At 41.1% G+C, this 23,640-nt stretch overlaps 1 protein-coding gene across 2 annotated transcripts; it reads left to right on the top strand.

Annotated features, from left to right (window-relative positions):
- The first annotated feature begins 58 nt into the window (after window positions 1–58).
- PANX2 (pannexin 2) lies at window positions 59–23,412 on the top strand. 2 transcript variants are annotated; one of them, XM_054216613.1, is made up of 4 exons: window positions 59–182; window positions 662–952; window positions 19,122–20,573; window positions 22,409–23,412. In XM_054216613.1, exons 2-4 carry the CDS (start codon window positions 727–729, stop codon window positions 22,768–22,770), a joined length of 2,040 nt encoding a protein of 679 aa, XP_054072588.1. In that variant the 5' UTR covers window positions 59–182; window positions 662–726; the 3' UTR covers window positions 22,771–23,412. The 2 variants fall into 2 exon arrangements, with proteins under 2 accessions (XP_054072588.1, XP_054072597.1); XM_054216622.1 differs by lacking the exon at window positions 59–182 and having other exon boundaries at window positions 880–952; window positions 19,069–20,573.
- Window positions 23,413–23,640: the final 228 nt, after the last annotated feature.

The raw sequence follows: 23,640 nt of genomic DNA, 5'->3' as shown, positions 1-23,640 counted from the left end.
CATCGACACATCATTCGCCTCCCGCCCCGAACCCGGAGCGATTTTATTACTTGCGGAGGCGCAGGGACCTCTTTTTCCGGCAGGAAGGTCCAGTGTAAGTTTATTTGCGGCTTCCGCCGTTATTTACAAGCCATCTGTTTTCCTCGCCGTCCCCTGGGAACCGCGGGAGCCGAAGTTGCCAGGTAAATGCCCTCTTCCTTGTCTGCAGCACTTTAAGAGAGGCGGCTCCAAACCGGTCTCGTTGCATGGCTGCTTCGCCGCTATTGTACAGCATGAACTGCAAAGCGGAGGCAGCGCTTAATTGCACCGCTGTCCCCGGGCAGCTCTCCCCGTTGCCCGCCTCCCCTGGCATTTCTCCGCACGGCTCCGAGGAGCGGGAGACTGCCTGGCTCCGCACAGCTGCCCTGCGGCTGCTCGGCTGCACCGTTATTCCGCGCACCCCCCCACCCCGCCTCTTTGCACCGCTGTTCCCGGGGCTGCGGGGGGCGGGCGGGGGGATGCCCCTCGTCCAGGGAGCTCCGCGCCGGGCCCGCCGGGAGGCCGGGGGGCAGCGGCAGGCCCCGCGGGGGACAGTGTCCCGCCGGCCCAAACATGGTGCCGCTGCGGCAGAGGAGGCCGGGCCGCGGCCCCGCCGTTACCGCTGTCGGTGTTGTCCCCGCAGGCCGGGCGGGCGCCGCCCGTCCCCGGGGAGGCCCGGCGGCGTGAGGCCGCCCGCCGCCGTCGCTTATGCAACACATCATCGATAACCACCCCGACATGGCCACCGCGCTGCTGGCGGGCGAGAAGCTGAAGGAGCTCATCCTGCCGGGGCAGCAGGATGACAAGGCGGGCGCGCTAGCGGCTCTGCTCCTCCAGCTGAAGCTGGAGCTGCCCTTCGACCGCGTGGTCACCATCGGCACCGTCCTCATCCCCATCCTTCTCGTCACCCTCGTCTTCACCAAGAACTTCGCCGGTAAGGACGGCGCGACGGGGCGGGGTGGGGCGCGCGCGGAGGGGGCCGCGGCTTCGCGGCGGCGGCCGCTCCCTAACGGCCGCGATTGCTGCCTAACGGCCGCTCCCTAACGGCCGCTCCTAACGGCCGCGATTGCTCTCTAACGGCCGCCCCTCACGGCCGCGGCCGCTCCCTAACGGCCGCTCCCTAACGGTCGCCCCTAACGGCCGTGATTGCTCCCTAACGGCCGCTCCCTAACGGTCGCCCCTAACGGCCGTGATTGCTCTCTAACGGCCGTCGCCGTTCCCTAACGGCCGCTCCCACACGGCCGCCAGCGCTGAGGGGGCGGCTGTTGCTTCCCTCCCGCCTCCTGGTGGGGAGGCGACTGCTGCCCTGCGACAGCCGGGAGCTGGTGTGGGTGACACACGGAGTGGTTTTATGGTGGACCCTGGACAGGCCCTGAGCTGAATTCATGTGTGTGTCCTCACGTTAATTCAGGCGTCTGCAACGTGAGTTTTCAACTGTCCCACTAGGGAGAGGCAGATGCCTTCATGGGGACTGATACACTGTATGGAGACACATCCACTCCGTGCTTTGCCATATTGTGATAGTGAAAATCACGGGTATCTGTTTCTGTTGAGGGCCTACATCTTGCATTCAGCCAGCAACAATTTAAAAAGCCTTGTTTGATTGCCCGTCACTGCCAGTGCAGAGTTCTTCCAGCCTAGGAAGGTCAAGTTTTGATGAGCCTTGAAAATTACCGACCCAGTAATTATGACACCTTTCGGGCCTTCAGCATCTCTGTAAACAGTGTTTTACTTACTGAAGTATTGGCGTGATGAGTGTAGCTGCTAGTGCATGACTGCTTTTAAGGTCCCCTGAAGTTCCACACTGAAGATCTATGTGAAATTATTAGCGCTTTAATATACAGGACTGACCTGGCAGTCTGTAGCTTGTGAGGTTAGTGGGAATTGGCTGTATTCAGTCAGTCTAAACATACAAGAATCGGGCTCTTGCTTTGCATGCTGCTTTGGGATTGACTTCCAACACTTATATATCCTTAATACTTGTTTTCATTTTAAGTTACCTAGAAGAATAACTGCTTGCAAATGGAGTCTTGAGGTTTTTCTTAATAACAGTTAAAACTTTTTTGATGTACCTCAGTTTTTAAACGTACAGTTGTATAGTTCAAGATCTGCAGCCACAGTTAATGGTAAGAGTCTCATTTTTTGGTTGGTCATCTCAAAGAGACCATTATTTTCAGGGCATGCCAAGCTTGCTAAACATCGGAAAACCATCCCTTCATAGCAACTGAAAGACAGGATTCAAGGTCACCTTTGATGATCTTCTGTAGAACGCAAAAGTTTGGGGATTTGTTCCTCTATTTGGTTTGTAGAGGACTAAACTAATGAAGAAGCAATCATACAGAAGCTCATGAGACTGCATACCTATATATGTGCCTTGATACTGTTTGGGATGTGCAGGTTTGAACCTCAGTAGGCCTAAAGATAACCTTGGGTGCAGGAAAAGTCATGCCCCTTCACGTGTGCTCCTTTACATTGTGCGAATTTCCCAGCCGAAGTCCTTTGATGACTCACTGCTTGTGCAGTAGCTTGTTCTGTATGAACAAATCCTCCAGGACTGCAGATTGCGGAGGAAGCCTCAAGTGTAAGAGACTCAGGTTGTCCCTCTGCAAGTCTGAGCTGTGGTCCATGCAAGTGTGTGGAAGAGAGGGGGTCTCCTGAATTTCTGCATTCGAGTTTGGTTTATGCTGTGGAAAACTGTTCTCCAGGCTGATGGTTGGGTTGCAAATTCGTTTTTCAGAAGTACCCAAAGCAGTATCATTTTTGGCTACTTACAGACCGTGTGTGCTCATTTGAACCAGTAAGATATAGGGCTGTAACCCATTGTGTCCTGGAGGACAAAGCTTACAAGGCAACACAGAACACTTATGTCTTTGGAAAAATGTGGGACAACACTCTTCTGTCATATGATGTCATGTGTTTATTCAGATGGTCTGCAGTTAGAAAAATGAGAAAAAGGAAAAAAAAAGATACAAGGGAATGTAATAGAAACACTCTAAGGGTCTGATGAAACTAAATAGATTCCTTTTTGGAGTGGAGTTGAAGAGTCCAGGATTAGTGAATTCAGTTCTGCTTCCACAGAGCTCAAGAGCAAAACTCCTATTAATTTTAATATGACCTGAATCAGGTGTTACTCTGCCACCAAAACAGCATGTACTCAGACTTTTTTACGAAGTCAAACTTGTTACTACTACCATCAGCGTCTCTGGACAACAGTCCATCTGGATACATGCTAATTACTGATTCTGCAGTTTGTGTTTATCTTTCACCTGGGTGCTGCCATTGATCTTTAAAAAAAATCTATCTTCGCTTGCTTGCTTTGGATGCTGCTCCCCATGTGCAATTTAAATAATACACATGAAAAGTGCAAACTTTGCTGACAAAATTGAATAAGGTTCCTGCTGCCCCTTTGGTTGTCAATATCATAGTAGGTTCCCAAACTTTGCTTTGTGCCCTTGTGTGCATCAGTTATTGCTTCAGAATAGGAAATAAAAACTGATGCTTTTCGTTATTCCTATTTCTGTTAATGGTATCCAGTGGAAGCCATGGAAAGCTACCATCATGCCGCTAAACTGACAACAACCCCCTTTTCTGGGGTCTGTCCCATCTTATTTAATCAGTGTTGGTAAAGCTCTTGAAACAGTGGTGTGTGTGCTTGAGACATAAAAGTATAGTGATCAAAAAGCAGTGGTTTCTCACAAAACTTCTTGCTCTGGATTGGAAGAGTCTGCATGATTAGTGCACGGAGGAGATGAAAGCCTATGTACTTCTCTGATCTACCTTGGAGTTTATGTGCGTGGGATCAAGTGTAGCTTAAAGCCTAGTCAAGAGCAACTGTACAGTCCAGTCCAATGAGTGCAGTGAGAGCTCTTTGGCCAAGCAGCATGGGCGTACTGCCCTGGGGGTGTGCGGAAGGCACCCCATCATCCCAGGAAGCCTGGGCATCCCAGGGCGATGCTCTGGGGCCAGAGGCTGCGGAGAAGCATGTACAAAAGCAGAGTTCATCTTCACAACACAGGACAAAGGGAGAGTGCGGTGTTTATTTAAAAGATGATAATTAGCAACCTTAAAAATCATTATGTCTGTAGTATAAATTATTGTATACAGTAGTTTGCCTGTGGGTGAAGATAAAGTTATTTAGTTAATTATGTTGTTTTAGTGACATGGGCAAAGTCGTTGTTTAGGTTAATGCATTTGCTATTCATGTAAGTGATTTGTTTGTCCTCATATCAGAGTGTTCTGATCTCTACATCACTTCTGAAAAATTAAATCACAGATTTCTGGTTTAGTAGCATAAAAGGCAAGACCTAATTGTTTAGCAGATACTATGCTGATTTTCTGAATAAATCAAAATACAGCTGAACTTAATTAGTTACAAAAGGCTTTAAATTAGGTATTGGTCTTTTCTTCTATTCATAGAATCCTAGAATGGTTTGGGTTGGAAGGGATCTTTGAAGATCATATAGTCTAACCCCCCTGCCGTGGGCAGGGACATCTCCCACTAGACCAGGTTACTCAAAGCCCTGTCCAGTCTAGTCTTGAACACTTCCAATGATGGAGCATCCACAACTACTCTGGGCAATCTGTTCCAATCTCTCACCACCCTCATCATAAAGAATTTCTTCCTTATGTCCAATCTAAATCAACCCTCTTTCAGTTTAAAACTGTTGCCTCTTGTCCTGTCCCTACAGGCCCTGGTAAAAAGTCTCTTTCTGTCTTTCTTATAAGCCCCCTTTAAGTATTGAAGGGCTGTTATAAGGTCTCCTCAAGCCTTCTCTTGTCCAGGCTGAACAATCCCAACTCTCTCAGCCTTCCTTCATAGGAGAGGCGTTCCATTCCTCTGATCGTTTTTGTGGCCCTCCTCTGGACCTGCTCCAACAGGTCCCTGTCTTTCCTGTGCTGAGAGCTCCAGAGCTGGACACAGTACTCCAGGTGGGGTCTCACCAACGTGGAGTAGAGGGCTAAAATCACCTCCCTTGACCTGCTGTCCACGTTCCTTGTTATGCTGCCCAGGATGCTTACAGTATCCTTACAGTATGACTCAATGTAAAAATAATGGGCTGTCATCCTTGATTAGCTTTTGCCTTACAAATGAATCTGTAACATAACCAAAATTTATTGAGAGATAAAATTTTGTTTCCAAACTTCACTACTAGATGGCAGTGCATTTTGGGTGAAATTGAGCCCTCTGCAGAGGGAGGGCGTAGGGCATACACACCAACTAGGATGTGCTCCTGAGAGTCCTGAGGCTGTAAGAGTTTGACTATTGATTTCAGTGGGGACAGGACTTCATTCTGGTGGCTGAAGTAATATACAGTTCTTGCACTGACGCCTCTGCAATGAAATGCATACAGCCTTCCTTTGCACTTCCTAAACTCTCTCTCATAAGATAAAAGAAAGTTACTCAGCTAATCTCTTACATTATCCTTTTTGAGTCTCCCAATTCTCCTTTAATGTTTTTCAAGCAAATCAGTGTGATTCCAGAAAGAACAACCCTAGAAAGTTAATTTAAATAAATCCATGTGCCGTGTTTATACTGGGCATGAGATCGTCATTAACTCATTTAAGAGCAATAGTCAGCTACCCCACACAAAGAAAGCTCACACGAGTACCCACAAGAGAAGAATGAATATTGCTTCCCTTTCTAAAACTCACCCATAGACAGACTTCATATAAAACCCGGACATCCTGTATTTAAGGATCAGTGTATGTTGACCTTGAAAAGAATAAGGAAAGTTTTGGAGATTTGTTTCTCTGACCCAGTGGATGAATCTGTGTTTAAGTGGAATTGGTTTTCTGGAGTCACACAGCTTGCAGCCCTGGTGAAGGTGCCTACAGAAGGCAGCATAGTCTAGAGGAAACCTCTTCTGTAGCAATGTTCTTGTTGAGAATAACAATGCACGCAGTTGGTAGTCTCAAGGGAGCTTACTTCAGTTTGCTCTGTTTTCGTTTGGAAATTGTTGTGTTAAAGATAGCAATTAAATTTTTTATTTAAATGTGAATGTGTTTGAATTTCTGTCAGAACAGTGACATGACGCCCATTATGGCCTATATATTCTCAGGCATCTTCTGGAACACTCGTGCAAATGTATATGCAGTGCTTTGCAAAGGCCCATGCTTGTATTTGACTCATTAGAGGTTTGATTTCTCATACCTGAAGGTCCAGAAGCCTTACTTTTCATTCCCTAGCAGCTTGAACAGTTAGTTATTCCTGTACAAACTGGAAGTAAAATACAACCAATATGAACAGAGAGTTCAGACTTGGTAGTACTGTGCTGTCCCAGTGCAGGAATAGGTGACTATACCAGGTACTGGCTGGCGGAGAAGCGAATTGTAAGCCTGTAAGTACAGATTGTCACTTTTGTCCTTCCATTTTCTCTGTGTTGGAGCCTGATGGATTGTTTCTTTTCCCACAGTAAAGGGTTTGGTATTCTTTAGTTATTTATCTATGTATTTTTAAGGCAGGTATTAAAAGTGGGTTTGTGTTGAAGCAGACTAGCCTTAGATTAATATATAGTGAAAAAATGGTAAAGAACACCTATTTAATGAAATTTTAGTAGGTAAGACTTGTAAGACATGTTTTTCCAGTCTAGCTACACCCCGTGTCAGTGTTCAGCACTTGTTTTTAGTGATGATGTTTCAATATCTCCTATCAAGGAGTGGTCAGTGTGGGGGCGTATGGATCTAGATAAAAAGGAATTGGTTCTTTAATACACTGCCTTTCCATTTTCATTTCCTTTCTAAAATGCACGGTATGCAGAGTATTGTTAGACTGCAACATTCATTATCAGTTTGAAGTGGGTCTGTTTGGTGTTCCATGTGGTTTTCATCCTTTCATCTACACTCCCTTTTTTTACCATGGAACTAGTAACACACAGACCGCAGCCATGAGCAGGATGCTGTTGGGTACTTAACGCTGGTCTTCACCAGCAAGTGCTGTATTCCGTCCTCCGTGAACAGCAATGATGCTACTGGCAGCGAGTAGCAGCCTTTTGTAGTGAAACACCTCGTGACATTTGCTGATCTTCCAAGACTGTTCTACAGTCCAGTAGACGAAGAGATACTTGGCTATCACAATGTGCTGCGTAGTTTGTTTGTATTCTTTAATGTTTTTACTAAGTGATTTAAGTGTTCCAGTTCAGTGTTGTGCTGTGTTCAGAAGCAGCGCTATCAGTAATGTCTTTGGTACGTTCTCTGCCTAAGGGACCAGAGACTGGTGGGCCTCAAAGGAGAATGTGTTGCTGTTTCTGTTGTGTGTTATCTATGACATTGAAATATTTTGGTTTCCAAACTTTCAAAAGATTTAGGACTGATGTGGTCAGTCACAGGGATTGCTAAGTCATATCCTTCTCGTGTAGTGCCTCATACTTTCTATTCACAGTGAATTATTCTTTGTGTATTGCAGTCATGTTTGCTTTTCCCTCAGGAGCTGTTAAATATCAATACTTTATTAAAATAAAGCAAAACTGTCGTCCAGCTGATTTTTGTACTTTAGTCAAAAGCCAAGCTTTGATTTTCTTGCTAGGTTTATAAAACAGTGCCTACAAAATACCAAAAAGTTGCTTATAAATACTGTATTTCTATGTCTCTTAGCAGTTACGTAGCTCAGCCCTCTACCACCCTTCTGCTAGAAAATTCTCATGAGGAAGTAATGGAAGGAGACAGTAAGTTAAATGACTGAAGGGTCAGTTCAAGTTTTTCTGTTTTCTTTTCTGATTTGTAATCATTTTACATAAGCAATGCTTACTTCACTGTGTAGTACAGTATATGCGTGAGTTCAATGTCTTTTTATGCATTTCACCCTACAGTATGTTTGAAATAGTATATGTTGAAGATTTCTCTATTATAAGATGGAGTTTTATTTTGTATTTCTGGTCAATTTTTCTAATTCGTATTTTTGTTTCAAGTTGTGGCCAGCATATTTACACATGCTCACTTATGCAACTTCTCTGTTAGATTGCTTTTGAGCTTCTTTTCCATTTTTTCTCTTTAACTGCACTTAAAGCCACATAGAGTAAGAACGTGAAGATGACATTTTTCCAAGTGATTATTGTTACTGCTAAGAGTACAGAGCCAGGTTGTTTTATGTACATGATGACACCAATGCAGAAATTGGTTCTGAGGTGGTATTAGCTGTGATAAGAGAATGTAAGGAGTGTCTCAGTACCACTTGTGTTTAAGTGCTTTCTAGACATCTGTTTTTAAAAAGAACTGAAATAGTACAAGCAACCACAGGCTGGCTGCGGTTCAGCCACTGGCTGTTTGCACTGCTGATGGAATTTTTCCCAAAGGGTAAGAGCAGTTCACACACACGCACAAACACAAGGTGTGTACAAGATATGCGAGCTGGCTTTCTGTGAGTTTTGGTCATTAAAAGATTTGAAGTTACACAGTTGAATGTTAAATAGAAAGGTAATGTTGAGGAAATGCATGAGCCTCACGTGTAATCATTCCACTGCAGTTCCTAGTGGCTACAGCTATTTTTCTTTCATGAATGCCATTTCTCAAACTTCATTGACACACACGTTATCTTTTCTTCATATGGAATTTCATGACCCTGTTTGCACTATTAAACCCTTCACCTTTCCAAGTGTCACATATGTGAAGAGGTCCAAAATGTGCATGAGATTTAGCTCAGTATGTGCTTTCAGATAACTTCAGGAATTTGAACAGATGGTCAAAAATATTCATGTTTAAGAGCTACTTAATTTATTCATCTTAGTCAAGAGGAAACCTTGTGAATAAATAAGTGTAAGGTCAAGACTGTTTTTCATAGCAACTCTGAAGTATTTTGAAGCTTTTTTTCTCCCTAAACTGAATAGAAATTACGCCTCCATGATTTAGAAGAAATCTAAGCTTGGACTGTTTCTTAGAACTATAAAACCCTTCCAGAAGAATCTGCATCATCACTGAGTTCCTTAGCTTTTGTCAGCATTAAAAATGACTGCAGTGGGCATGTTCAGTAGGTATATACACGTTTAATTACAAAAGCTGAATAATTTCGCAGTACACTGGCATGATTCTTGTAGAGGTTTCCTTTTATTTCCTATGATACAGGATTTATTCTAAGAAAAACACTGAAATCAATGCAGATATTTCCATCATCAGGGATTTTGTCGCAGGGTTTTATTATACTCTTGCGTTTGAACTGGGGAAAAATAGCAGTTCATTATAATAGCAAAGTTTGGGGATTTGTTTGCTTTTCTTTACTGGCACCATGCCTATTGTGCAGATTCTAAGTTACCAGAGCAATGACGCAACCAGGTGCTGAGATGTGTGATGTGGTTTTTTTTGCGGCTTAGAGATCAGTGACTATTTCTGGAGCATTTTAGTTATATGCTGAAGTAATTATTTCAGCATTTTGAGGCTGAGGTGCCTTGTCTTCTGTGGTATCCATGACTTGTTCAGGAGGGCAGGAGACCTCCACGCTGGGATTGCAGATCCCTTGGGAGCCTTGGGGGGCTGATTCTCCTGGCTCTGTTGTCATAAATCAGAACAGTTCTGATATTTTACAAAATCCAGTTTCTCTGCACATGAAGGAACCAGTTTTCCAAAAAGCGGTAGACAGGCCATCTCTGCCTCCTAAATACTACGTTAATAAAATAATAGAATTATCTAATGAGCTAACTATTGGCATTTTTCTTCTTTTTCAATATGAAGTTTTCTGGGTGCTGTGTTTTTGCCAAAAGGTACTTAATACAAGCCATCTTTTTCATTTCTAGTCATTAAATAATAACAGTAATGCAATAGAACAAACCTGCTGTTTTCTGTTGCTTCCTGTGTTCGTATTTTGCGCTTGACTCTTGACTTAAGGAGCCACCCTTGTCTATGTATCATCAGTTTCACCGGATTTTCACACTTCATTTCACTTCGGCATTTACATGTCCTTGCAGTTTACTTTAGGTGTTGCTCTAGTCCACATTATCATAGTGTCTGGATGCTTGGGTAGTTGTTTTGGGGTTCCATCTCTACAGGGGAATTTCTGAATTGCCAAAAATACTTTCTGTATCTTTGGAAAATATTAGAACACTTCTTTTCACACACTACTTCTCCTATGCAGGAGATCTGTACATCACCAAAATTCCACTCACCTCCTCATGTAAGCACTAAATTTAGAAGTAAATATTACTCTGATCTCTTTTGTAGGACTGTCTGCATGGCTGAATTTCATTAATTGTATTTTGATGAATACATTCTTCTAAATTTCGATCTAATCTTCCCTCAAATCTTAACATAGTACAAAGCAACATTATAATACAGAAACATACCTTTATGTTCAAATAGAAGCATTGTAATTTCTTTCCAGGTGTTTTCTGTGTTCTCACAGAGTTCTCTTGGGCACAGGAAGAAATGCTCCTAGTGATGTTCAACACTACAGTCACTATAAAAAAGCTCTCTTTCCAATGGCGTTACCACTATACTGCATGGCCATCACATGGTGGATGGTAGCTCATTATTGAGGAAACATTCCTCTATAGGAGCAGCCTAAGAGATTTCATTTAGGTGTTTCTGCACCTTCTGCATAACAGGTGTCATTTCTGGAATAAGCTCTCCAACATACTTCAACATACCAAACAAGTAGGAGTAGGTGTCTTGCTCTCCTGAATAACCTGGGCAGGTGTTACAAGTCTTTAAGCCTCAGATTGCTGGTAAGCGAACTTCAGCACATCAGCTAATTTTAGAAGAGCCAATGTTTATTACATACAGGGAATATAGTTCTGTGAATTCATATATACACTAGGAAAGTGCGTTACTAATTTATTGATTCTGCAGATCCAAAATATATGCACTTCAAGCAGCAGTCCCGCAAGGAAAAAAGACCCATATTGTAAATAAGGGGACACCTGCTGCTGCCTTTACATTGCAGTTACCCCTGTGGGTAACCCATTATCTATCAGTCTTTGAAACTGCTTATCTACATCTCATCCATTACGACTAATCCTTGTAGAGTACAGGCCAGTAAGACTTGATAGCAGCAGTGGTTTCCTGTCTCATTACTTTAGGGACTTTCTTTTCAAGATTTTTTTCTTAAACAGGACAAGTGGTTTCAGAGAGTGGGCAAAAAAGGCTATACCTTACCTTGTTGATCATGGAGAAATTTGTACCTTAGGAAGACTTCATGGGCATGGAACCTATATTCAGATTTGGAAAGAATATTCCCTAAGAAAGGTAAAGGTATTGTCTTTTTGTTTTGATAAAAGTAATAATTCTTAATAATTAGCTTTCTAAGTTAAGGCTTAGTCTGATGAGTGTTTTCTTTTCTTATTCATATGAGTAAACTCTGTGAGTTAAATAGGGCTGTATGACTACAGTTGGTACACAAAAGTGATTTCAGGAATCCATCCTCATGCTGTACTAATTTCTAACCTTTAAATACCCTTTAAATAAAGTAGTTGAAATAAACCAGTTAAGCTAAGGGAGTTTTTCCTTTGGCTGAGTTAATTTGGGTATTAGCCAACATTTGTTAAAATCACATTCAGAGTAGAGAGTTACATATTCCTTGTGGACTGTGTGACTGAGATGGAAAACCTGTACACTGTTTAGATAATGTTATACTTCCTTAGACTACATTTTAAACCTCAGTAACATGAATATTTTTTGTTCTCTTTTTCCAGAGAGAAGAGGATCCAGGACATTTCTTCTTTTCCATTTAAAAAATTGCTGAAAAACTACTAAATAAATTATTTCTGTTTCTCAAAATAAACAGTTTGCTACCTGCTTTCTTGTGCAATCCTTTTAGTACCCAAGAAGAATGAGGCATGTATGTCTGATTACTTACACATATGTGACAGAATGTAAGGAGAGCAGTGTGATAAAGACTACCCTTGTCAAATACTGGCATTTATTGCTGAATTCAAGGAGTTTCTCATCTATCTTGGCTGTTAGAAACTTGTGTTCTGGTACCTGATGGGCAGGGAGATTCAGAGATTCTACCTAAACGCTGAATTTCTCCTTAGGGTCAAGTGGAGAGGGCTGTACAAGGAGTTCTTCAGAGAACTTGACTGGAATGCCAGCTTTTCTTCATAGGCAGGTTGGGCAGCGGCATGAGGATGATTTAGCAACCCTCTTCAAGAGGGAAGAAAGCCAATTGCTAGGAAGTGCTAGGCCCAGGGTGAGTCTGTAGTATATTTAACTCAGTAAGTATACTTACCAATATACTTACCTGATACTTAACTCGAGTCTCGGCACTTGTCCAAGAGCTGGGAGGTCCAGCCTGTTGGGCAGCACCTAAGCACCTCTTCTGCTGCCTATACCCAATGTAGGGCCATGGTGGTCAGGTTTACTTCTAGATTCTCAAAGAAATTTTTTGCACAAGAGGCATACTTACCTTTGTCTTGGTATAGCAAGCGCAAGAATTTTCATCTTTTTTCAATTTTGAATTATATTTTCTGAAAATAGTTCCTTTTTTTTCTTTTTTTTCTGTCCAGTGTTAGAAAATTGTGCCATTCTTTCTGCATTACTGAATTATTGTATTAGAATGCTGAAATCATGCAATTCAGTTGGAAAATTAGTGAGGTGTGATTTCTTTTTCCAGAGTAAATTCTAAAAGCTGGGGGTCACAGGAGACATACACAATTTATTATTATGATAATTTGGGTGTATATACTTTATTTCACTGGGAATATGGTAGATGTGAAGCATCATTTGCCCTTTTATATAGGGGCATATACTGTTTATTACTAATATTTTCCTTTCTTACTTTTAATGTCATCCAAAAGCATTGTAAATGTGTTGGCCATATTTATTTAAATAACTTTTTCTCATAATAATATTTTAGAAGCTTGAAATTGACCTCCCTACAGCATTGGTTCTTCAGAGAGATGCACATGCTAAATTTTATGCACTACGGTAATCCCGTTGACTTCATAGGAACTGCCCAATGCATGAAGTCACTTAAGTCTTTTTAGGAGCAGGTCTAATTTTTTACCGTGTTGAATACTGAGAGATTGGCATTGTTATATTTATTTTGAAGGGGCGAGTGAATGTTTATGTTAGATGCAGTTCACTCACTTTCCCAGGAAGAGTTGTAAAAACTTAACTTTGCAAAGGTAATGGGGAGTGGTACATATCTACAGCTTCACAGTATCTTCTTACGCTGTTGTTTCTGTGTATCCTACACCAGCTCACATTTTTTTGCAAGGTGTTTTTTTTATAGATAGGCAAATACACATAGCTGTGTGCGCACACATGCACACAGGCACACACACAGAGCCTCCTTGGTGAACTGCGCTGTTGATAGCTCTTCCTTCAATTGAGACTCTAGCTATTTGTATTTCAGTGAGAGCCCTCCAGCCATATTTTACCTAATGTGTTCCTAGTGCAACTGGCCATTGCATTCATTTTTGGAAATGGCCATTTCTCAAAAGTGAAAAAAATTACTCCTGCGTGAATCAGCCATTCTTGCTGGACATGACCTAAAGAAAAAAACACTTTGAGGACAATCAAGCCTTGGAGCAGGTTGCACAGGCAGGTTGTGTAGTCTCCATCTTTAGAGGTTTTCAGACTGACAAAGCCCTAATCTAGCTGGTCTGAACTCAGCCTTGACCCTGCTCTGAGTGGCACTTGGGACTTGGTAATTTCTGATGTTCCTTCCAGGGTTTCCATGGTTCTGCATTGTGATGTAACTTCAGGGAATGATCTAGAACAGCAGTTATCAGATTTTTCTATTGGTAACTCCATTTCCAGATCTGAGATTTGTTTTGCAGTGAGAAGTTTCACAGGGGTTCCAACCCCAAACCTCAGCACCCCAACCCTTTGCTTGAGGAATTTCAGAATTTACAGTGTTGTATCTCCTAGTTGAAATTAAGTAGGAGATTTATTTATCTAACATATTTTCATGCCTAGCATTTGCATGCTGACAAAATGTCTTTAATTCAGGGCTTCTTGAAGAGTGCATTTGAATGTATGCTAAAAGTATATGGAGGTTGGGGAACCACTGAAAGGAGGTGGCTGATCTTGGGTTGGGAACAGTAGGAGTGGGAGCATGTGCCTGCAGGAAGCCCACAAGCATTTCTCAGAGCCTTTACTAACAGGCAGCAGACTTGGCAGCTCCTAGCTTCCATACTTTGCCTTCACTCCTTCTTTCCATGCTGTCTGTTTAGGTTCTTTCTAAAGAGTTTTTTGAGCACAGCCCTTTCCTTCATCCTTCTCCCTACCTTGGCTGTCTTCTTGCAGCCGTGCACTCTCTTTCATTCCCCTGAAGTATGCCTTTTGTACCACAGTGCTTCCTGCTAGTCATTTTTCTCCATTTAAGTAGACTTAAACTGATGGGATGAGATGCTACAGAATGGAGCACGTGAAAAAACATTGCTGCCAAGGGATTTTAATTTTTCAAGTGGCATAACACAATCAACTGACTAAGTAATTCCGTGTTGATTATTTCATCTTGTTTGCATGTCCAAAAAATTCAGTGAGATGTCTCTCACACCTTACCCATGAGAATAGACTTGTGGACTTCTAGAAGCTACTTACATGCATGGTGAGCAGGATAAAATGTATTTATGTACAACTGTTGAAAATATCTGATGTAGTGCCCCTGTGATCATCTAACAATACTGAAGAAAGGGAAGCTAAGCTTTAGTATGCATCTTTATACTCAAGTCAGTATAAATAAAGTATAATATACTTCATAATATATTAACATCAAGGACTTTTTTTCTGATGTAGTAATTATTTCTGCACAGCATTAGCACAGGGTTACCTAGTCTCTTATAAAATTATTCAAACGGAACGTGTCTTGGGAATGACAATGACTGTAGGAAAGTATTACTGAAGACAGGATTTGTTCTTGGGTATTCCTGGTGATGTTTTCTGAAACTGTGTTGAACTTCATATTCTGGCATGTAGTTAACACATTTGTGTAGAGGAACCTAAGGGCAGACTTTCAGACTTTGAACTTACTGAGATTTTACTTGGAGCGTCAGAACTAAAAATCTTGAAGTAAGCCATCACATTTAATGCAGAAAAGTTGAGTTTAGTATTACAGCCACCAATAACAATGGCAGATTAGTTATCTTTTTTTTTTTTTTTTTTTGCTTTTGCTACAGGTGCACATGTGTGCAAATCACAGATACGTGTCTTCCTTGAACCACCTTTTAATTGTTGTTTGGAATTGGCAGAAGATTATTTTGGAGATGATGACCTTGCTTTCAGGTTTTTTTCGTAGGAATTTCTGTTTCTTGGGCTCACAAGAATATAGCTATCAAGGAGAGTGGGAGGATAGATTATATTTATGGGCTTAAGCCTAGACAACATTGAGAAGACGACCAGTCCACTCAGCCATAATAACGTCCCCTCAGCTTTTTAAAAAATTTTATTTACACTCTCTTACTCTATTGTCTTTTCGTACGTAATTGAACAGTTGCACCGAATGCAATTAAATCGCAGAGTCCTGGGGGAAAAGCTGCATTTCATGGTGGCTGGAGTGGTTATACGAAAAAGAAACTTCCTAAACTGCTCGAGGATTTTCAGGGTGAAATAAGAATATCAATAGAAACTTTCTATACCTGTGAATATGAAGTTAAAAGTTTTTTTCATATTGCATGATCCAGTGTCAGAGCTATGATTTTAACACTGTTACAGCGTTTTTTTTTTAATGGTACTAACTTATCAGGAGAATATTGTAAAATAAAAAAATACATCTGCTGTGCCTTCTTGAAACCGATTGAATTATGCACTCACAGCTAGAGTGAGCTGTATGAGAATAACTTGTTACTCCCCCATCCTCGTCAGATCTGCATGGTGGGATCCAGCTATGTGTTACTGCCATCTTTCGTAACAAACAAGACAAGTTATTGACACGGTGCTTTTCTTTTTCATTTATTGCTGATTGACACAGATTGCAGTAGAGGAAAAACAGGTCTATACCCTACTGTGATGGGATCAAACACCTTCATGGGTGTTAAATGCCAGGTTAAATGCTGCCATCGCCCAAGAAGTAACATTCATAAAAACTAACTCAAACCTTGTGGCGATCTTGCTTGGCAGACCCTTGTCAATGAAGAGAGACAGGCTCCTCCAGGCAACAGCTAAATCAGTCTTTTGCTTTCAGTCATTGTCTGGAAGAGTATTCCTCTCCTCTGCATTATCTGCACCATGTTCTAGATGAATGAGCTTCCAAAGGCTGATGCTATGCTTTGTGAGTCAAGTCCTATGCTGAGAAGGTTAAGCTGAATTCCCCTGTGGAATAACTTTACCAAAATTAATGGCATTCGCTGACAGTGAGTATGGTTCAAACATATTAGAAAATGTTTTTTCTATTTTTTTCTATTCAATAGCATTTGAATAAAATTGCATTGTAACCCCACTGCCCCTGCTTCAGTCAGTTATAAGAAATCCCACTGACTTCACTGAGGATAGGGTTTCATCTGAAGGATCTTGGGATTTGCGTGCATATAATGAAAATTATGTCAATTTAACAAATATGCAAAGAAAATACTAGACTAGCATCAACAAATAACAAAACATTGAATAAGCATGGGACACCATACTCAGCTACCTCAATAAATTAGAGATCTCTCACAACTTACTAGGCAATGGGAGCAGCCAAAAAAATGTTTAACAGAAGAAAAGCAAACAAATTCCTGTAAAATGACATTTACTTTGTTTACTGGGCTGGCCAGCCCCATTTTTGAAGTAGCCTCTAATGAAGGTGTGCAGTCCAAACTGGAGCTGTGAAGCTCTTCAGACTTTTTTCACTGAAGCAGTGACAATGGATAGGGTGCAGAGTTAGTGTCTAAGTAATCTGTCCAACATAAATGTAAGTGTTAAGACATTTTTATTTGTTTGTTTTATTTATAAAGTAGATACATATTTGATTGTTGTTGCATATATACAATTTTGGCAGAAGTCACCTTAGCTTTCAGGTCTCAGCGAAGAGAACTGTTTACAGTTTATTTGGTAGTAGCAACTGATAACATGAATCCAAAAATAGTCCGTATGGATAATTTGTATGAATACTTGTTGCTGTCTTACCAAGTATTCATGGTGTTGAGATCTAGGAGAAATGAACCTGTGTATGTCACAGGAAGCTGGGTTTCATGTTGGCATCTTCTACTGAGCTTAGGGACACCCAATTCAAAATATTTCTGCTTATGATAAACGCATCACGCTTCTTCGACTTTTTTTCCCCATGGGAACATTTTCACATAGGAATCTACTTTGTCTCCTGAGAAATTGTACACTGACTCTTTGATAGTAGGAGTTGAATTTTTTTTGTATGCATCCCTTCATGGGTGGGATTGGGAGAGCATGTAATTACCGGAACCAAGAGAGTCAGTGAGCATTTTATTGTAACACATGGCTGTAAATACACACAAATAGTCAAAATGGGAAGCTATGTAACATTAGAGTGCTTTAGGCTCTCTCAGGTTGGAGTTAGATCATTTTAAAATAGTCTTCAAAAGGGATTTTAAAGAATTTGCAGGGTTTACTCACTTTACATGCTGTCTTGGGTAGCATCATTTATTACATCAACTCTGTTTAAATTGGTTGTATTTTTAGAAAAGAATCCTCACTGAATCACTTTAAAAAAAAAAAAAAGGCAAAACCGAGACATTTTTTGTGCAGTCCTCAGCATGTAGATCTCAGAAGAGGTTCACACCTCAACATTTTACCAAAGAACTAGTGAATGCTTTTGATTCGCTCACATGTGAAAAGCAGTTGGTCAAGTAAGGAGTCCTCTGTTAAGCCAAAAGGATTAGGGGTTTTTGCCTGCTTATTATTTTTTAATATTTTATTTATTATTATCAAACATCATAATATTTTATTATTTGTCTTCATTATTGTGTTATTAAGAGAACAGTATCACCACTCTCTTCCAGTGAGCTGTTCTCAATCTGAATTGTAGACTGCGTTCAGAACTGGAGCAAGCTTGGTGTTGAGTGATTCTCAATTCAAGAGAACATGCCTTCTTCCTATGGGTCTCATTTTAGGAGGTTTTTAAAAGGTATACCAGAACCCCGCAAAATATATTCCCTTTATTCTACCTGCCAAAACATGAAAATATGGTCTTCCTCTTTGAAGAGAGTGTTTTGATAATGGTCGTTGTTCTTTGGGCAATTAATACTGTTCTAGCTTTCACAAGTTTTTCTAGCTTGCTTTCATGTATTGGTAGAAAAATGTAGTTGTATAACACCATAGCTTATCTACTGGGTCCAGACAAAAGTCCTTTTAGGCCAACATCTCGTCTCTGATGATGGCAAAAAGCAGATGCTTAGGAAGGAGTGTTAAAATAGACAAGCATATGGGGTTAGTTCCTTTGATAAACCCTTCCACCTTCCAGCAGCCCGTGGTTTAAACATGTCCTGAGAGAAAAATTGCATTGCTATCTGTGTATTTATAATTCTTGCTGTACTTTTCTTCCATTACTTTGTCTGATTGCTTTCTTGATCCGTAGTATTTGTTTCTTCCAGAATATTGTATGACAGCAAGTTCCACCATTTATTTGCACATTATGTAAAAAACAATGTTACAGTTTCAAATGTAGAATTAAATTTTCATAGCGATAAATACAGTTAACACACCAGATTCTGTCCTTGTCAGTCACACTTTAACTCAAGAGTGTTAGCTGGGAGGAATACAGTTGACTAAATGCTCGCATGTCTTTTAAGTTTCAATTTTTGCTACCATATTCAATGAGTAGACTTTCTTAATAAGAATTAAAAACATTGCCTTCAGCTACATCTAACTTTTTTTCTATTTAGAAGAATACTTAGCTGGGATGAACATTAAATTTCACCTAAATGAGCCTTTCAGCATTTGCACATAACATCCTCAGCTACCGTATAGTGGATGTCAGGTCTTTTAGCTTTACGGAGCTTAGATCACAGTTGCTTAGGATATTGTTTTCAGAGAAGTAATTAAACCCAAATATGTATTTCTTGATGACATTTCTTGCTCAGGTTCATTCTAAAACTTCCAGGTAAATAATTTTGCCTGGGGACTTGTGAAGGTGTGTGAAAGCTGAACTGTCTAATAGACATGGAGGGCTTAACGGTCATGTAAAGATGCAGTAAAATAAAATTGATATAATTTGAAATGTTTATTTTCCAGACCTCCTTTTGTAGGTTAAATGCACAGCAGTGACTTTTCTCTCTGTTATACAGAGGAGCCAATATACTGTTACACACCACACAACTTCACCCGCGATCAAGCCTTGTATGCCAGAGGATATTGTTGGACAGAATTAAAAGATGCCTTGCCAGGAGTTGATGCCAGCCACTGGCCCTCCTTGTTTGAGCATAAGTTCCTACCTTATGCACTGCTGGCTTTTGCTGGGATAATGTACATTCCAGCTCTGGGCTGGGAGTTTCTGGCCTCCACCCGACTGACTTCAGAGCTTAATTTTTTGCTTCAGGAGATCGATAACTGCTACCACCGTGCAGCTGAAGGGCGGGCACCAAAAATAGAGAAACAGATTCAGTCCAAAGGCCCGGGGATCACCGAGAGAGAGAAGAGAGAAATCATTGAGAATGCGGAGAAGGAAAAAAGCCCTGAACAGAACTTGTTTGAGAAATACCTGGAAAGAAGAGGACGAAGTAACTTTTTAGCTAAGCTTTATCTTGCGAGACATTTGTTCATCATCTTTTTGAGCATCATACCAATTACATACTTATCCACCTACTATGCTACACAGAAGCAAAATGAATTTACATGTGCATTAGGAGAGCCTCCAGACAAAACGAGCAGCTCCAAATTGCACATCAGAGTCAACTGTAAACTGCCATCTGTCCAGCTCCAGCGGATTATTGCTGGTGTAGATATCGTTCTCCTCTGCTTTATGAACTTGATAATCCTCATCAACTTAATTCACCTCTTCATATTTCGCAAGTCCAATTTCATATTTGATAAACTGAACAAAGTTGGAATAAAGACCAAGAAACAGTGGCAGAAGTCCCAGTTTTGTGACATCAATATTTTGGCCATGTTTTGTAATGAAAATCGGGACCACATAAAATCATTGAACCGTCTGGATTTTATTACAAATGAAAGCGATCTGATGTATGACAATGTGGTACGCCAGCTGCTTGCAGCATTGGCCCAGTCCAATCATGATGCCACTCCAACCATGCGTGACTCAGGGATCCAAACGATAGACCCAAGTGTTGATCCAGCAGACATTGATGCTAACGAGCAGCTCATCATTAAGAGACCAAGGAAGAAGATGAAATGGATCCCGACTACCAATCCCCTTCCTCAGCCATTCAAGGAACAGTTAGCCATTATGAAGGTTGAAAACCATAAACCTGACAAACCCAAGCCCGTGCGGAGAAAAACAGCAACGGACAGCCTTATAGCTCCTTTGTTAGAGTCCGCTGCAAAAACCTCACAGCAATCGTCCACTCATAAAACCGAACAAAACGCTATGCCAAGCACAAGCAGTGAAAAAAAACACACGCGACACTTTTCCTTGGATGTTCATCCATATATACTTAGTAGCAAAAAACCCAAGCCGGAGATTCAAGCCATCCCCTCGATGCCTACGTCTAAAAGCCAAGAAGGTGGATTTTTAAACCAGGAAGAGAATGTCGTAGTACACGTTACCTCCTCTCTCAAAGGTACAGTATGCCATAATGCCCATACCACCTCCACAGACCATAATTTGCGTAGTGATCTTCAGGAACTCAAAGCTTATCTGAACTGTTTGACCTACCTTGCTAGATTTTGGGACAGCTAATGATCTTAGGGCTTGCAGGCCTCAGAAATAGGGGTTCTCTCTAACAGCTATAGGGAAGATAAGGATTATTCCAGGTAGAGCTGTACAGGACAGCCTGCAGGCTGTTGGTGCAGGTAATTTTTCAAAATGTAAGCAGATTTTCACAATTATGAATGTGGTCATGCCTTGCCAAGGAAATGAGGAGGGCTTGGCCTCCATGATACCCTTTCCTGCTCCACCAGCACCTGGCACGTTTCAAACCTGCCTTATTTTCAAGTCATATGGAAACTACCATGGTAGAGGACCAGTACTAAACTGTGCTAATGGCAGACAAAACTGCCTGTAGAAAAAAAATCTCTTAAAGTACAAATTCTTAGGGGTTGTCATGTGTTTGTCACCTCGGAAATCACAATTCAGATCATTTACATCATTGTTCATGCAAAAGACATTGTAAATTGCTCATGTGGATGGACTGAAGTGTGGGTGCTGGTCAGAGATTCAGGATTTCTGCCGTTCCATTCCTGTGTGGCCTCGCAGGAGATGCTCCTTCTGTGCCTCAGTTCCCTATGTGTGTCTTGGAAATCCTGTCCCTTTCTAACCTCAAAGAAGTGTTTCAGATATATCAATAATTGTTAGGTGCTAGAATGATGGGGAAAGCCATGTGAGCGCTAAGAAAAGTAATAGTATCAGTAGATAAACTGATAGGTAGATAGATGTTGTCTTGTTTATTTTTGTAAGCTACTGACATAGGAAAGAAGCACTATGCAGTTAAGCTACAGAAAGATTTGTATGTACTTAAAGCAATGGCTCTCATCTCATTACAAGCTAAGACCTCCCTCTGGGCTTCGACAGACTGACAGCTACCGTCACCCCACTGCCCAGCAAAGAAGTGATTTGAGGTATAGAAGTTTCTGTCACTTCCAAATCCTTACGCTCCTTAGAGCCCTCCAGCACCCCAACGTGCATGTGAGCTATTCTACAGCATTCCTTATCCAGTCACCTGCTCTGATTTCAACTCCTCAAAACTACTGGGGTTTTCTGGTCTCACTTCCTTTCGTTTAAATTAGTGCTTGAATATTTTAAGGGCAAAAATGTAATTACTGTAGTTTTGGGGCTCTGTTACTCCCCATTCCCATTAAAAATGTTCAGCTTTGCTTTTGAGTTAGACCTACATTGCAGTCCATCAGGTAAGGTAGACTTAAAATTTCTGGAAAGAGACATCAGTTAATGTCAAATTGCTGAGTTCTTTCTAAAGACAAGTGGCTTACAATGTGTAACCACTATTTTTTTCCCATTGAAAATATCAGTGCTTTTTGTATTCCATCCTGTGGATTTCAACATTCATAACATTTGTCAAAACATTAAATCATAACATTTATAAAACACCTGCCAGACGTTAGTGGAGAATAAAAGATACTTTTCAGTTGTTTTTTGTTCGTTTTACAAAAATACCATTCACGTAAGGAAGCATGAGCATGCGTCAAAAAAAGCGAGATTCACAAAACCCATTTGTCGTTTCCCCTCTCTCCCTGAGCTTACAGTCCTGTTGTTTTGAAACAGTCCTATTGGATTTCTTGAAGGATCCCAAGAAAATTCATTTTGGGGTCCACTCCTGCTCCCACTGAAATCAGTGGCAAAACTGCCAATGACTTTTATTGGATCAGGACACTCTTCTCTGATGGACTGGAAGGGTGAAAGACTACCTGTCTTTTAACTGGCTGTTTTGTTTTCTTTTAGACACCCCTCACCCTGCTAAAGAGATCCTGTACTCATCTGAGACATGCAGAACTGTGCCTGCTGCTGGGACTTTTGTCACGTGTAACCACAACCATATAGCCACAACCACTGCTGCAACGAGTATGACTTTGAACCAAGTCAAACCCGAGCCCACACCTGCACTGAACTGCAACCCAGCCCACCCTTTGCTGCACATCAACACGCTGTATGAGGATCACGAGGAGGAAGTTTCAAACATAATAGACAATGGTATTCACTCACCAACTGACACTGGGGAGATTCTCTCCATCCCTACCCCAAAGCAGATAAGGTTGGCGACATTTGATGAGCCAATGGCAATAGTGAGCTCGGTGGAGTACTGAAGACCCCGGGCTGCACGGCTGCGCCTTGGTGGCCAGGCCCAAGACCACTGCAGTGCAGACCGTGGTCCCCTCAATGATGCAAATCACTGCATGAGCATGGAGAGTTTTCACACAGACTATATAGCTCTTGGTAATAACACCAAACGGTTTTTCAGGATCACATCATGCGCGCTGTCAGTCATTTGCAAAATAGAATAAAGAAAATCTGGTGGAAATAGACCTTTAACACCAAGACAACCATTAGCTCAAGCTCTAAACTATAGCTTCCTTATTTAAATGGAGATTAGCACAATTTTTGAACGTTAAGAGCCTGATGGCATGCCACAGTAATTTTAGTGAGTGTTTAAATCCTTTGCATTCAAAGTCACTGAATGAAGTTAAAACAACATGGAGGTGAGGTATACTTTTTTAACGGCAGCAGTTAAATAAGAGTTTTTTTCTAAGCAGAGAGGATTTTTTTTTTTAATTCAGGATTATGAAAAAGTTATATGCAAGCAAAATTTTTGTTTTGTTTGTTTCTTTAGCTCACTAATGTTGGGCTTGATGGAAACTTAGCTGAAAGGGCCTTACTACCACCAGCATTTAAGTGCAGAAAGATTGATACTCTCAATCTCTTGCATTTATAAATGAAAATACCTGAGGTATGCCCCGCCCTTTAACAAGCTTATATGTTTGATGGAAGATGATGAAATGAAGAGTTTATTTTTTTAAATATATTTTACCATGGGAAAAATTACTTTAATAACTTTTCAAACCAGGTGTTGCTTTTAACAAAATGTGTAGAAGAGAGTCATTGTAGCTGCTTATTTTTTCATAATGTATTTATGAACCAGGTTAGAAACTTTCATGGGTGCTTCACTGATACGAAAA

This window comes from Rissa tridactyla, chromosome 1, assembly GCF_028500815.1.
Source record: "Rissa tridactyla isolate bRisTri1 chromosome 1, bRisTri1.patW.cur.20221130, whole genome shotgun sequence".
Classification (NCBI taxonomy): Eukaryota; Metazoa; Chordata; class Aves; order Charadriiformes; family Laridae; genus Rissa; species Rissa tridactyla.
Note: the sequence above shows the minus strand (reverse complement) of the source record. Positions and strands in the feature narration are given on the sequence as shown.